The following is a 16,983-nucleotide window of genomic DNA, read 5'->3' as shown; positions in this document are numbered from 1 at the left end:
ATCATCCACTCTGTACCAACATAAAGCATCAGGATCGTATCCAACAACCAAATCACCGACGATACTACAACAAGTTTTTCCCCAGTGCTGGCTGTTGCCGGCGTTTCTGGAAGCAGCCGTGTAGTAGTTTATTTTCCTTCACAAACGGATGCTACTGCGCCTGATATTCTCCACCTTTATCTCCCGGAGAAGGCCCATCGAGAAACATTACACGAAGCGCTTTCCCTGTGCCGGCTGTTGTCGGCATTGACAGAACTGGTGTAATGGTTTCGACAGCAGCTGGTACTGTGAAACAAAGCGTCCCACAGGCAAGTGATTGTATGATCTTTCTGGCGGCAAAGGCTATCGCATAACCTCTTTCTCCCACAACAGATCCGCCGCTACGAAGAACATCATCCTCGTCATCCACCACACGATCAGCTACGGATACTCGCTCCGGCGGCGGCTGCTTTGCCCTCCAGTGGAATTCGTGGTCTTAGGGACAACATCAGCGAGCTGAACCTACTCAGCACAAACCTCGAACCATGCGTCGCAGCTTTGGAGGAGGTGAACCAGACTATTGTTCCACCAGGCTTCGTTGGCAGAAACTACACGTTGCTGGTACAGTCGAACGCCAACTACTGGCAACACGATGAAGGCCTTTCCATCCGGGAAGGCATACCTTTCGAACGCGTTCAAACCGATACCTCTCTACATCTTGTCGCTTATCGCCTTCACGCGCCGATCCAGCCTTCGGTCACTCCGACGCCTACAGCAGATCAACCCGAAGCGTTGGCGGAATTCCAAGCAGCAAGAGCTGTGGCGCGAATGGCGATTAACCCCTCTACCGGCACACATTGTTCCAGATTTTCAAACAGCTGGCAAAAATTTCCAAACATAGTTTTTAGATGAAAAACAACGTCAAACATTCATCTACTATCAGATAGTTAAGAATAGTACAAGAATTTAAAAATTGAAATGTTTTTTATATGTCCAGACGTTCAATAGCTGCACATGTCCAAAAACTTGAATTTTTGCTTAAAAACTCAACTAATCCATTTCACCAAAACCCGTGCCAAATTGGGTTTCAGTATATTTTTTTCTAATCAATAACCCATTCTCATAAAGGTTCAGCATCCTCGGATGCAAATTTATATTCAAGTATCGTTAACATTATTAAATTAATGCTCTTTATACCGTACAAATCGATCGATGATATCTTGCACAAACGCGCGCTTTAGACTAAGGAACCGATTGAAGAAGATTCTTCTTGCCTAAGTTTGCCTAAACGATAGTTGTTTGGAATAGTTGAGAGCCAAAAAATGTATGAAAAACAGCATTTTTATTAGATTTTGCTCTATGAGAACCAAAATATTGTGACTATGCCCAAAATAGAGTCTTCAACCCAAAATCATATTCCTAAACACTTGTAATGGCTAAAAATAGTGAAATATTGAGAATGCGCAATTTCTGCCATGATTTTTTAAAACTGGACCACTGTGCGGCAGCTTCATTTTTTACCGCAAAATGAATATTCAAATCGTTATAACTTCTTTGGTTTTCAATATTTTTGCACCAAATTTTCACAAGTTCTCGAAAAACCTTTCTAGTTGTAGGATCTGTGTCGATATTGATCATTGGTCATCTGGTTTTTAAGATATTCCAAAATTCCTCAACGCGTAACCAGAACCCCCCGTTAATATCTCAGGCTACATAATTTTAATCGTACTCTGGTATTTACTCTTCGGAACAATACGTTAATGAGAGTTTGTTGTGAAAAAATGAAGCAATTTGGTGCACTGCCGTTATACGCATAATTGTCCCATGTTACTTTTTGTGCATTCTGAGTTTTTGTCATCAAACAGTTTAGTTTTACGTATAGTTTTAGAAAACACTTACCAAAAATTAACTTTGTTCGGAAAATCAATGAAAAGCAAGCCAAGTCAATTTGTCCCATTGTTGAATTTCCACGCATAACTGTCCCACTACTGTATTTCTACGCATAACTGTCACACTTTACAATTCACTGCGCTAATCTTGAACAAAATATTCAGTCGTGAGTTTTGAATTAGCTGGTTTTTGTGAAAATCGTTTTGAACATCTTCTTACGTTGGCTTTTCATCATATGTGGAACACAACCCGTTTTATGTGTTTGTAGTATCGGGATGCATTCGTCATTCATGCGAGTCTAACGTCAAATTTGATTGAAATTTTCAATTTAATAATATTATTTCCCATCGGTTTTTCAATTAATTTCAGTTGAATTTTCTGGGTCAATCACAATTTTTTTCAATTTTTTTGAACCGCCGTCATCGATTAGAAATTCACCGTAATTTTGGATTTATCACGAGGAGTACTGAAATAATCCCACTTGAAGAATCAGTAATTACTTTAATTTCGAGTCCATGGCTTGCGGCAAATCAACTTCATGATTTAGAAAACCAAGTCCAAATAAAAATAGTTCGACCATTTTCGGATGACTTGGCCATATGCTGGGTTGGTCCGAATACCGGTTCACTGGTGGAAGTGGCCATTATATTGGTGAATCTGAAACCTGGCTAGCGACATATCAATTTTCATGAATTTTCAAATTAGGTCTACAGGTGGTTCAAATGTATTTGAATGACTTGACCACATGTCGGATTGTTCTGAATTCCCGGTTTCCTGGGGGAAATGGCCTCTAAACTGTCGGTTCTGAAACCTAGCTGGCAACATCAAACTTCATAAATTCACAAATCAAGGCTAAAGAAGGGTAATTCAAAGGTTCCTGAATGACTTGATAACATGCCAGGTTGTTTTGGATACCTTGTTCCCCAGAGGAAGTAGCCATTATATTGGCGGTCTTGAGACCTATCTTGTGACATATCAAACTTGATTAAGTCAAGAAAAAGTCAAAGTCAAGTCAAAAGAAGAATAGGATGACCTGGCCACATACTGGGTTATTCCGCATAGTTGGCTTTCCGGTGCAAGTTGCAAATATGTTGGTGGTTCTAAAACTTAATTTGCGATGTATCAAAAATATCATGATATGTATTGCAAACAAAGTCCAAAGAAATGTCAAATCGATTTGTGTCGTGAATTTTGAGTTAAATATTTACTCGGCAGAATAACCTTGAATTCGCAGATGAGTTCCTGTCAAGCCTGCAGCTGGAAGAGTCGATTTAGGAATTTATTACAGCTTATAAACTCTCTTACTTACTCATCCACTCTTTCTTTCACTAACTCATACATTTTCACACTATCACACAGAAAACTTTACTTTCCATCCCAAACTATAACATCGTTTTTATTCACTTCCCCACACGTGGCTCCGTTTGGCACATGTCACTTGAGCCTTCATTAGGTGCCTTAACATAGTCTTGATGAGGTCACCGGCAGGAGAGGTCACCGGCAGGAGAGGTCACCGGTTTGAGCCCAACCAAGGGGTCTCGCCATTATACAGTAAAGCTGTTTTAGCTACATTGTGATGTTTTGTTTGCGTTTTGCTCGAGAGTGCTCTGTGATGGCACCATCAATTGAATTCGTTTCGCGTGACTCGTTTTTTACCCCCCTTCTTCTTCTTTCTGGCGTTACGTTCCCCACTGGGACAGAGCCTGCTTCTCAGCTGTTCACATTTGAAAGCTCAATAGAACTGCGAAACCACGATGAAGTGGCTCTTGATTATTGGCTTGGATTGTTGGCTCAGATTTGTTCGTACAGTTTGGTAGCTTTTAGGAAACCTATTAAAGTTGACACGGTGGCCGCATCATTTCCTAGGGCGCTACGAATACTTCCAGAAATTCCGAATGATCTTCGGGCTGATTCGTATTGCGGGCATGCACATATAAAGTGCTCGACACAATAAAGATCTTAAAAACTTCAAAAAACATCATATTGTAATTTTCAGAAATCTCCAACAATTCTTAATTGATTTGTATGATTTTTTCAGAGTAGCTCCTTATTACCTGGCATTATAAAGCCCACATTTTATTTTTTTTTGATAAATTGACCAACAACAAAATGGTCGCCAAAGACATTTTATATGGAAAATGTCGGTCCCCCAAGGAACATCGGAATATCTTCAAAATCAAATCTCCAATGATTAATATCGACACGGATTCCTAAGCTAGAAGAGTTGTTTGTGAACTTGTGAAAAAATGGTGCAAAAATATTGAAAAACAAAAAAGTTATAACGATTTGAATATTCATTTTGCGGTAAAAAATGAAAAAATGAAAAAAAGCTGCCGGTAGAGGGGTTAAAGAAGCGAAGTGGCCGTCGGAAATCGTGGGAAAACCTCGTAGGGAAAATCTTCCCGACAAGCACGACGACCAGGGTTGCCACCTGCAGGTCCGAATCCTGATCGTACGTGATTGCAACAGGAACCATACCCAGCAAGCAATTGCTGAAAGATATGGACTCCATATTATGGAGTGAGTCGCGGTGCAGTTCAAAGGTTATTTCTGAAGCACCAGAGGCTTGGAACTGTTGCTGATCAGCCTAGACGTGGACGAAAGCATAAAACAGATCACCGAGAGGACCGCAAAATCATCCGAGAGATCAAGAAAAATCCGTTCGGCACCATCCGAAAAATTAAAGAAAAGTTGAGTTTACCGATTTCTGATCGTGTGATTCGTCGACGTGTTGCTGAGCGTGAATTAAAGAGCAATTTCACCAGGAAGCGACTGTTTATAAGCAAGTTCGAAGAAAAAGCTGTTGAAATTCGCCAGGCTCCACATGAACAAGTTCCTGGAGTTCTGGAAACGTGTTGTGTGGTCGGACGAATGGAAGTTTGAGCTGTTCAACAGGAAACGAAGGCAGAGAGTGGGGCGCAAAAGTGATGAAGGTCTGCAGGACAAACATCTCCAGCCAACCATGAAACACGGTGGAGGTAACGCTATGGTCTGGGGCTGTTTCTCGTGGTCTGGAGTGGGTAAACTGGCACTAATCAATGGAATCATGACAGCAGATCGCTACATGGATATTCTGAATGAAAATCTGGAGGAATCATTGCAGAAAGTGGGTGAGGAAGACAACTACACCTTTCAGCAAGATAATGACCACAAGTATACGGCTAAAAAAACGCTCGCCTTCTTCCGAACCTGCCGCATTAAACCCTTGGAATGGCCACCTCAGAGCCCTGACTTGAACCCGATCTATGGGCGATTCTGGATAATAAAGTGGAGATAACTGGCGTAAACCACAAACAAACGCATTTTGCGGTATTGGAAAAGGCCTGGGACAAACTGGATCCCCGCTACCTCAAAAACCTAGTGGAAAGCATGCCAAAACGACTGCGGGCGATCATCGAAGCAAAAGTAGGTCACATTGATTATTAATAAGTTGGCTTTATTTGGTTTTAATCGATTTATCTGTTCAGTTTTGAAATTGATCTTTTTTTTTGACATACCTCATTAAAGTGATATCCATGAAATTGCTGTTTATTTTTGTTTGTGTAATAAAAAACAACCAATACCAGTGAACCAAAATAATCTTTTCTTGTTTATCTTTTGATAGGATGTATCATAACGACCAACTCTTGTGCAAATCTTTGACTTTTGGAAACGTTTTTAAATTCATTATAGAATGATCTTTATTTTCGCCGGTTACTGTAGGAGAAAAATGAAAGAGGATAGTCTTAGCTCGTGGATGATAGGAAACTCGTGGAGGATTTCTTGGAGAATTCATGGACAAATGCTTCGAAAATTTCTGAATAGATTGAATTAAGGCTAAGTAGCCTGTCATTCGTTTTGGCAACAATGATAACTTTTCAGCTTGCATTCCAAAGTGATAAAACTCAGTCTTGATAGTTTATATTGACTTGAAAAAGTATCACTGTACGCGCTAACATGCATAAAGTATGCTGATACTTTTTCAGCTGTGTCAGTGCAAAACCAACTGATTTTCTTTGATTCGAAATCGTGAGATGAATTAGCAACAATCATCAACGACACGTACACATTTCAATTACGGCCTACTTCGGCTTAAGAAAACATGTAGTCTTGTTGGCAAGATGCTTGTCTTGGAGACTTGGAGACATTAATTTAGAACAAGCGGTAATTCCGGTATTTTTAAGAATTGGATCTACCTGTTCCAGGAACGTATGATGTTTGAGTTGGTTATTTTAAGAAATCTCACGGGGAGGGCTTCTAAGTTAACCCAGACTCGACTAATTCATACCGACTGCATGCATCTTGAGCTGCTTGTAAAAAGTAACCAAATCGAAAATTACTCACCATCTCAACGACCTCCACCTCGGCCTCGATTCGCAAATGGTACAGGAACATCTTCAGATCCTTCTTGATCTGGATCGAGTTGTCTTCCATCTGGGCGACGGTAAAGATGCGCATCTTGCAGTTCTTCCAGGAGCGGTGCTGTTTGAGCAGGAATGGCAGCAACATCAGCAGGCCACCATCGTGCACTATCCACCAGATGTCGATGTTTCCGGAGATCTGGCGTAGAGATGTGGGGGGAAAATGGGAAACATTGTAATAGGGGTTTGTTGGTTACAGGTATGAATTGCGATCATGCATCAGTCACGGGTTGGGAATCATTAAAATAAAACGGGCAAAGGTTCAGTCAACTCTCTTTGTATATTTTTTTGGATGAAAAACGCTAAATTTCAGATTTGTATTATGGAGACTTCAATTTCAAGCAACAGTTTGAAGTTGCGTGTTATTTTACCTTAAATATTATGTAACTGTTTGCATAATGCAACGCATTTCAGCTGCATAATGAACATTACGTGACAGAGAAACTCAACATGTCAAAGTAATCAATCCGCAATGTTAGCGATAATTATTGTTTTGAGTTATTTATTGCAGACTAGCATTCGATCGTAACAAGTATAATTGTCTAATATGAAAACAAATAGTAAAGAGAGTTGACTGTATCATGAAGAATTTAAAACGGTCCTCTATGACATGCTGCAAACAAACGATATCCTAGGGTGCATCCATCAATCAAGTTTAGGAATATGAAGTCCAAATGGCTATAGAACATAGATGAAAACGCTACTCAATTTTGTCTGTGAACAGGCCAGCAATGAGTAGTCTTTTCAGCTTTGTTGTTACACTAAAAATTTATAAACAATTGCTCTCATTTTATTTTTCAAAATTAAGTTTGCAAATACATTTTTTATTACTTAATTATTGGATGCAACTCTATAAGTAGTAAACTTCAAATGGTAAATTTTGAATTTCAAAAACAGCAGTAACAATTTAAGTCTGTGGCCAAACATTGATAAATATTGTCAATACACGTCGCAATGTCAATAATTTTTATCCTAAACGAACTACAAAACCATTTCCCAAATTTGTATTGGGATTGCAAGTGATAGACAATATTTACATCACTTTCTAAAGTGTATCGATATTTTTTTAAACTTCATTGTTACCGCTTTTATTCCAGATTTGAGACAAAAATATTTCAGACAAAAAGCGCATTCTCAGAGAAGGTAAAAAACAAGTTCATCATATTGGCACACAGTTTTACCTTCTTACAGATTGTTATTCAAAAATAGCATTGGGCGGAAATGAGAAAAAAGAAGACGACAAAAGTAATTTTAGACTGTGGGCTCATTTCCAGATTTTTTTTCTTCGTTAGTGACTAAATAAATTGAAAATTTTCATGAAAAAACAGTAGGTGAACACAAGTGTAATCTTTATTATATTTGATGAAAAAAATATGATGTTTTCCGCCACTAGTGATCTATTTTTATTTATAAAAAAAAAGTAAAAATGTATGTATCACACCTCAATATGTTTATTTGGGCTCGACGAAAGTATGAAAGTTTGTACTAAATAGGGTGTGATTTACTTCGTACAAAATCCAAGCTCATTTTCGTTCCACATCCAAATGTCAGTTAATGCATTGATTTATTATAGAACACAAAACCAGTAAAGGCTGTGAAATTCTGATTTTAATCCAAACTGTTGACTTATTGCACTCATGATTGGTACACCTACCCTATCTATAACTGTAACTCTCTGAACAGAAAACTTCAAAACTTTTCATTTTTGATTTAAAGAAGTTAAACGGAAAAAAATCTTTATTATTTTAAATTAAATGGATCAAACGGTTGTCGAAACTCGACTCGTATTGAAAAAAAAAACACTTATAACTTCAAAGAAAATCCTCTTATCTGCGATGTTATCATTAGAAAAAACAGCCTGCTAAAACTGAACTAGACGAACAAAAGGGTACCGTCCAAGCCACATCTCCATCAAACTCACCTTATCCTGCGACGTCGGGAAGAAGTTGATTCCCTTCGGTACCAGCAGAGCCATCCTGGCGGCACTAACGTTCCGGACGGTCTGCAGGAACACATGCCACGTTCGATCGTCTTCACTCTGGCGCCATCCGTACGGCCAGCCAAGGATCACAGTGTTGGGCTTCATGCCGCCGAGACCAATCGTTTGGACGCTGTCGTTCGGATTAGACGGGAGAGGAATATTTATGTTTGTTCTATACTTTCGGGCCCTACATTACACAGTGCTACACACAAAATGGGAACAAAAATCTGACTTCCAATCCTGAAAGTAGAAACCCATATTGACGATCCGTATTTGAGTTTTGATAGTTTAGATCAAAATTTGGAGTCAATATAACTTTTTGTGTTTAGTTCATAATCCGTGGTGCTTTTTTGCTTCATGATTTCGTTTCCACTACCACTGAAAAAGAGCTCTCCATTGTCTTTTCAGTTTTGAATATCGCCCTATTGCACTTGAATTCAATTTTTCGTGAATTGGTGCATTGAAATTGGGTGTTTTTTGAGGCTTTATCTTGTGGGCCAACGATGTCCAGAATTGCAGCTTGGCTATAGAAAACGACTGATGAGCACAGATTTTATGGAGATTTTTTTTCTGATAATAACCGTCAGGGGAGCACTGTGCCTTAATATGTTATGAAAAAGGACATCACACGGATTTTCAGTCTTTAAAAGACCAAACAACTGTTATAATGATAGTAAACATGTATTTTATTGCAGAACAAGGATAATTTTCTCCAATTGAGATACATTGGTCTCACTTGATATTCATTAAGGTACGACGGTGTAAATGGATACCAAAAAATCATAAGATAACTTCATCTTGTTGTTCAACCAATGTGAATAATGTAAAATGTACTATTTTATAAGGATTACAAATGAGGAACTAATATATCTGAAGTAGACATTTGTTGAGATTATCTGATTATTTTTCATTGAGAACGCGAACTTTAAGAATTTTGTGGAGTAAAAATTGAATCTAGTCTCAAACTAAATGTGATGGAATAATCTATATAAATAAAAATGGAGTGGTGTTTGTATGTCACGAAATGGCTTCCGAACGGGTAAATGGATTTGAATGATTTTTACTCAGTTTTGTTCGTTGAGGGTTCCGACGTGTTTGTGTGTATAAAAATCATAGGATATTCACCAAGAAAGTCGAAAAAACGAGCGTGAACGGAACTGTCAATAAATACGCTATGGATCGGCGTATTTCAACGGCCTACTTGATGGCAAGACGAAGTTTGCCGGGACCACTAGTGTATAATAAAAATGATACTCGCATTCTTATTATCAGTGCTTTGTTACACATTTTGATGGTTTTGAAATAAAAAAATCTTTAATTGATCAAGAATTTCCCAGACAACCAGAATGTACGTATAATGAAATAACTTTTTGCGTTGTGCGATGGTTATATGTGAAATGTTTCACGTATAAGATGTCTCGAAAAGGCCTTATGCGTACAAAATTGGAAGCGATATACATGCATGTTTTAAATGATATAAAATAATATACAATGCGAATGTGCAGATTTTATTTTGAACTAATCTGTACTCTTATGCGACTTATCTTATATTTGATAGCTGCTACGGATTGTATGTACGATTATATGGCACGAAACGAAATGTACATATGAACTCATAAAATAGCGTTTTATGCGAGGAAACTCATCAATCGAACGATTTCATCCACCATGCAATGGTCAATCGTCAATCGTGACGAGTGTGAAAAGATATTTTTGTTTAGTCGATAATGGATCACAAACTGGTGAGCTCGTTTCATGCTTATAATTACACATTTATATCGAGACAACGTTACGTTTGTATTTTGCAAACAAACTAAGGATAGTTCTACACTACCAGTGTCGGCACAAACCCTTATTCTGTTTTTAATAACTGTAGTATACACATACCTTTATTTTTTCGTCATTACCAAAAATAACCTTTGATTAGTTCGATATTATGAATGTCGACATACTACAGGCTTACGTTTTCTTTAAAAAAAATCATGACTATTTCACTAATTTAAATCGAACTTTGATTGCAGTTCGATTAAGAAGATTAATTCTCTTTATCTTTTCTATATTAAAATATCTTTTCACCGCGAGACAAAATGCCAAAAAGCTAAGTAAAAGTTGTATTATTCCTTCTTATCCATGGAGCGCATCACCGACCATAGGTGACACCCAGATCTTTCACCTTCCTCCCTAATAAACACCCTTTCTGTGGTAATTATGGAGATGCTGAGGTATTCTCCGTCTCTAGAAGCAACAATTATTACACCCTAACATTCCTTCCCCATCCCAACTGACTGTAAGGACTTGGCCGGTGCCGTTATTGATCAATAACATGAGATCTGCTAAAATTGCACTTCGAGAGTAAGCGGAAACTTCCATCTCTTATTCATTTGGATCGAAGTGCAATTCTTACCAATTCCGATCTATCATGGAGTAGCAACCATCGACATGTACAGACACATTCCACGCACATCTACGCCAGGATATCAAAAATTCAAACTATGAAATATTTCCAAAGCTATGCAGAACATGAAAGAAAATATGTTGAATTGTATAAAAAACATAAATTTGATTGAAAATACTGTGAAAAACATACCTGAAAAGTTATATAAAGTTTATATAATTTATTGGTGAGAAATTGAGAACAACTTTTTTATAAAAGCCCTGTATCATAGTTTATCAAGTGTAATATGATTGTCTTAGAAGGGTATTAGATGACATTGTTATGTGCGGGTTTAATTTTTTCAAACAAATTATTGGTTCTTTGAAAACGTATTTTTTCAAATAGTCATATTATTATGGTGTCGCGTTACGAAAATAGCCTTATTTTTGACATTGTAAAATAAATACTTCTTATAGAACTTTTATATTTTGGATTCTCTTCCTACTCGTCAAGATACGTGTTTCCATAAAAAAAGATTTAAAATTGGACCATTCTTCGAAAAGTTACACTAGGTGCAAAGTTTTGGTGTCGCGTTACGTTAATTTTCACCGTAAATTTTTCAGGATGAAACTACAAATTTCAAAATGCTCGTTCTCAGCAATGCTACAATCGATTTTCGAAATTTTTGATTTTAATAGATGGAAATAGTTATACTAGCTTTCAGCGTTGGTGCCACCCCACTAAAACCCTCCCCGTTTTTGTGAAATGTGGATATGTCTGTTTTCTCTTGTTTTTCTCTCAAATCTGATCAAGTAGCTCTGGTTTTTAATGGCTAGTGACCCAAATCTTATCAGACAGGTGCCGTTTAGTGCAGGAATAGTCTCTTACATGTTGTGGAATACTTGGCTTCGATGGCAAACAACGTGGTTCTCCAGCGGATAATCCGGAATATCCGTAAAAATGGTCAATTCATGAAAATAATCCAAGACAGTTTTTTTTTTTGCAAACTCACCAGAACTCTTTATTATAAAACGCAATAGATTATTTGAATTGTTCATGGACCTAGGTGGTCACAATAATGACCTCCGGAAGATCCGGAACATCCGTAAACATGGTCATTTCGTGAAAATCATCCTGGATCACTGCGCTGTTTTTAAAAACATTACTTACTTACTTATTTGGCTTTACATCAATTATCTTGATAAAGCCTCGCCAACAATATTTCGCCAATTCCCTCGGTTCATGGCCGCTTCTCTCCATCCTCGACTGTGACCCACGCTCTCCAGGTCCTGGTGTACCTGGTCAATCCACCTAGCTCGCTGCGCCCCACGCCTTCTTGTTCCGACCGGATTCGTGGCGAACACCATCTTTACAGGGTTGTTGTCCGGCATTCTTGCAACATGCCCTGCCCAGCGTATCCTTCCAGCTTTAGCTACCTTCACGATACTGGGTTCGCCGTAGAGTTGAGCGAGCTCGTGGTTCATCCATCGCCGCCACACGCCGTTCTCCTGCACGCCGCCGAAGATCGTCCTTAGCACTCGGCGTTCGAAAACCCCAAGAGCTTGCAAGTCCTCCTCGAGCATAGTCCACGCCTCATGCCCATAGAGGACTACCGGTCTTATGAGCATTTTGTACATCGTGCATTTGGTGCGGGGGTGAATCTTTCTTGACCGCAGTTTCTTCTGGAGCCCATAGTTAAAAACATATCAGAAATCAATAACTAAACATAACGGATGATTGAGATTGTATTTGGATATAGGTGGCCATTATAAAGCTTTTGAGAGGATCTGCAGCAACCGTAAAAAATGGTCATCTCGTAAAAATCAACTTAGACACGTAGTTTTTTTTTCAAATCTTTTGGATGTCTTGTCATGACATTTATCTATGTTGACATTCATCTTTACGTTGTATAATAATTAATTTGATTAATTTTGCAATAAGCTTCGGTGATTAAGGTGGTGTTTAATTTAAATACAAATTATACTACTTCTTCTTCCTGGCGTTACGTCTTCACTGGGACAGAACCTGCTTCTCAGTTTAGTGTTCTTATGATACTTCCACAGTTGTTAACTGAGAGCTTTCTTTGCCAAAGTTGTAATTTTCACATTCGTATATCGTGTGGCAGGTACGATTATACTCTATGCACAGGGAAGTCAAGTAAATTTGCTTTACGAAAAGATCCTGGACCGACCGGAAATCGAACCCAGACATGACTTTGCTTTATAGCCGCGGACTCTAACCACTCGGCTAAGAAATGCCCCAAATTATACGTGTATTACAAATTTTATATGTTCTATAATTATGATTTTTTACGTGTTAAAAAAACCGCGCAGTGGTCTAGGATGATTTTTACGACCAGTTTTGTGGATTTAACAAAGGGACTTGTAGTGGCCCATGGCAGCCCTGATTGGATGATTTTATAAATTGATAATTTTTATGAATATTAACCAACCATCCTTAAAACCAGACCTAAAACCAGAGCTTTGTGCAAAAAAGAAAAAAAAATCCCTATTTACCTCTCACTAAAACGTGGAAGGTTTCAGAAGAATTGCGCCAACGCTTAAATCTGGTACAACTATTTCCTTTCAATGAAAGCTCCAACAATCGGTTGAATAATTGAGGAATTGTATTTTAAAAGTTAAAATGAATTCACAGTTTCGCCTAGTAATCTGATTTAATAACTCTGCTGTGCGGTAGAATTCCATGATATTCAGATCACTATTTTGAGACCATAAACGTCCTTAACAATTTTGCTAAAACATGATCTTCAAAATACTACATGGCTACGTTGAAATGTTATTGGCCCAATATCTGGTTCAATTACACCCCTGTGCCACAAATTCTGTATCCTTCAGACCGCCATTAGTAAATCATAAACACTTGCACACGGTATGTCTGAACCAGCAGATTATAAAAATCGAATGTACATCGGATATTCTCATCATCTTCAAAAGAGATCAAAAGAACGGTTAAAAAATTTAACCCAAGAAAAGTGTAATTACCCCACTGTACAGCAGCTCTACATATTTTTCGTCCCATCATTGGGAAGCTTTTATGGTCGTCTACAAATTTCTGAAACAATATTCTCAAAATAATTTATTGAATCTTTTTATAATTTTACCCATTTATCAGATCCATTAACTCCACTGTGTTATTGAATTTCGGATAGTTCCGACAATCATACATGTCTGCTTGTTGACTTTGCCGAAGGCATACTTTTAAAAGTACATCGTTGAAAGGTTTACATATTTTTATTTTACAATCAAATTCAATCATTCTAACATGTATCAAAGCTCAAGATAATTCGCGCCGCCATCCGAAAGCACTGTACCGGAAACATTCTTAAAAAATCACAGAAATATCTTAACATTATTGCAAAGAATTTAGTCAAATTTATATGGTGACCACAAGTGCCATCTACGTTTTTACAAAGCACGACATTCTCAAAAGGTTTCACAGAAACATTAAATTAATTTTAACCAGTGTCGGATCAAATTACCCCACTGTGAGGCAGAATGTCGAATGTATTAAACAAATAACAATACTAGATATACATTTTTTCTGAAACCCGAAAGCAACATTACCGAATTTATCAATAAAAATAAAAAATGCTTTTTGCGTAACGCGACACCATTTGCAGAACCCTGTTGGAAGATAAACGTAACGCGGCGCTCATAAAATGAAACCAATGATTTCTGCAATTATTCAATATTTCCATCCAGTTTGAAGTCACACTCTGATTCTTATCAATACATAGAAGGATTGCCTAGAACAAACCCGGATTGTAAAAATTATAGCAGAGCAGATATAGGCGATTATAGAGTGACGTTTAAAAAAGTGCATTTCAGCGATGGTGTCGCGTTACGAAATGCAATTGCTTGTAATTACCATATATGCAGTGTTATGTTTCAAAATGAATGCCACAACATCAAGTACATTTAATATGCATGATATAAAACCTGTTTTATCACATGGTCACAAGGCATATTTCCGAGAACATGCCTAAATTGATAATGAAAGTCGGTTCCTCGTGGTGTCGCGTTACGCTGGAATGTGTCTACAGTCAGTCTATTCAATGATATGCTATGCTATAAATAATAATATATTGAAAAAAAAAAAACGTATGGATTGCGTAAGGTATACATAGCCTTGCACATCTCTAGGCTTTAACGGCATGAAAATATGAAAATTTCTGACTTTGATTATAAAAATGATCCCAACTAGTAAACATGTTTTTTGCATAGAGATTTTATATTGAATTTATGTTAAATAGTCTATCAAGGATACGTGACGAATTCTTGAAAACTTTATCAAATAGTGATACTAGCAAAGATTGTTTGTAAGTAAATAAAAAATGCTGTAATCTTATAAATGTTTCTTATTGAATAAAAAGCCTCAAATGTTCTCGATTGAATATGAGAATAGATTTGACATAAAGTGTTACACTAAAACGCTTTCCATTTGCATAAATTTTACTAAACTGATTAACAGAAAATTTGTTATTCCGTTTAGCATATTGTGGATCCCGCACTATCTAAGTTACCCGCATTATAAAACCACGAATAACTCAAACTTAAAAAAAAGTATGAGTGCTTTTAGGATCTGAAGCCAGATTTTTGTTTACATACGGATGATCTCGAAAATGTTGCACAGTGTTATTATTGCCCTGCTAGGACGAGATACTTACACATGAGACAACCCATCGGCCACGTTGGACGCCACCATCACGTCGCAGAATCCTTTCACCTTTTCGTCCTCCATCAGCTTGCGAAGACTCTGCTTGGCAGCTGCAGCCTCGCCGGCTCGTTTCGTGAAATCACCCTGTATTAGCGAAACGACCACCACCAGACCTTTGCCGGCCTTCAGCTGCGATACCAGCGAGAACAGCTTGCGATATTTGGGCGTGTAATCGTCGTTCAGCTTGGCCAGCATCAGGATCTGCGGCCTCCAGTTCTTGGTGTGCGGCGGGCCTTCCTCTAGCCGGAGCAGCGAGTAACGGGCGGCCGACAGGGCAATACCTCGGATACCGTCGCCCCATTCCTTCTCGGCTCTGGGAAAGTGAAGAATACAAAACGGACATTGGATTACCAGGTGTGCTTTTCAGATTGATGGTATCAGCTAGTCCCTATAGTTAATCATCGGGCATCAATTGCATCCCTTTGTGCCGCTGGACACAATTGAGGCGTTAACCACACAGGGATTTGTACTCCGCTGGTTTACACATTAAGCAAACAGTTACAGCGAGAAACCACTCCATCAAGCGCTGTCGTTCGCAACTTTGTAGGAAGTTTAATTCACCGGTGGATAACGGTAAGTTTGTACACGCTATGTCCAAAGGGAGTTATTATGCAGCTTAAATGTACTTCAGATTTTCTTTCACAGGATGTTGCTCTTGATCATATAACACCTTGGATTTTTGAGAAAATGTCTTTTGGTGTTTTTTTTTTAATTTCCCAGGAAGCTCATATATAGCTTCTATGGGTAAACTTCGAAAGTCAATTTATCAATCAAATCCTAGGCATTCAGATTAAGTAGCTTGTTGCCTAAGACTAAGAGAGCAACTTCCTGTGAAAGAAAATCTGAGCTACATGAAAGAACCACCTTTGGACGAAGCGTGAAGCATGCCAATTCAAGACTTGTACTTACCCTCGGTATTCGATGTACTTGTAGATGAGCACCGCCATTCCCATTGCAATCAGTGCAAAGTACCACGATGTCATGAACATAATCGACATGCACAGCGTTAGACCGATCAGCGATAGTGACCTATTGTAGCAGCAAGCAGTCGTGTCGTTTCCGTGGTCGTTGTCGTCGTTGAGGATGAGTTTCACATACGGTTTTCAGAGGTGGTAGCATCCCCAGCAGCGGAAACCGATATATTTGTTGCCCGGTAACGGATGCGGAAAATAAAGAACAAAACGAGATGAATAAAAGAGGATGTATTAATTGTTGCGCTTTCGATGTATGGATAAAGGATTGTGACCATCTGATCGAATGGTCACGTGACCGGATGTCCGGCGGGAGGTATTATAAATTTTGTCATGTCACACTGGTTGCAATTAAAAATTGATCTTGAAGCTGCGCTCGAAACGCATAAAAACACAAATCTGTTGTGTTCAGTATAACTAGATTGGATTTTTATTCCATTACGGGTATAAGCACCATACTGAAAAACTACGTAAAGTAGGAACGATTCCATTTACTTCCAGAGTAGTTTTCATCATTGCTATTTATTATTTATTTGTTTTGTGGCTTGTCTTGTTTGTTCATCAAAGACACAAGAAATTGAAATAAAAAACTCTTCTTCTAAAAAAAGCATCCACATTCAAAACGGTGTCGCGTAGATGTTAAATTACCAA

General features: G+C 38.2%; 1 protein-coding gene across 14 annotated transcripts in view; it reads right to left on the bottom strand.

Moving 5' to 3' along the window:
- Positions 1–16,983, bottom strand: part of LOC5575390 (solute carrier family 12 member 4) — a 791,918-nt gene that overhangs the window by 66,029 nt on the left and 708,906 nt on the right. For 10 of the 14 annotated variants that reach the window (XM_021849571.1, XM_021849567.1, XM_021849570.1 and 7 more), the window contains 5 exons: positions 16,271–16,390; positions 15,312–15,674; positions 8,191–8,380; positions 7,451–7,453; positions 6,193–6,408 (listed from right to left, as the gene is read on the bottom strand). In XM_021849571.1, the coding sequence (XP_021705263.1) occupies positions 6,193–6,408; positions 7,451–7,453; positions 8,191–8,380; positions 15,312–15,674; positions 16,271–16,390 (892 nt within the window). The remainder of the gene's footprint in view (positions 1–6,192; positions 6,409–7,450; positions 7,454–8,190; positions 8,381–15,311; positions 15,675–16,270; positions 16,391–16,983) is intronic. The other 4 variants (XM_021849576.1, XM_021849564.1, XM_021849566.1 and 1 more) reach the window with 1 other exon arrangement.

The sequence above is a fragment of the Aedes aegypti genome, chromosome 3, assembly GCF_002204515.2.
Source record: "Aedes aegypti strain LVP_AGWG chromosome 3, AaegL5.0 Primary Assembly, whole genome shotgun sequence".
Classification (NCBI taxonomy): Eukaryota; Metazoa; Arthropoda; class Insecta; order Diptera; family Culicidae; genus Aedes; species Aedes aegypti.
This window is presented reverse-complemented; position numbering and strand designations above follow the sequence as displayed.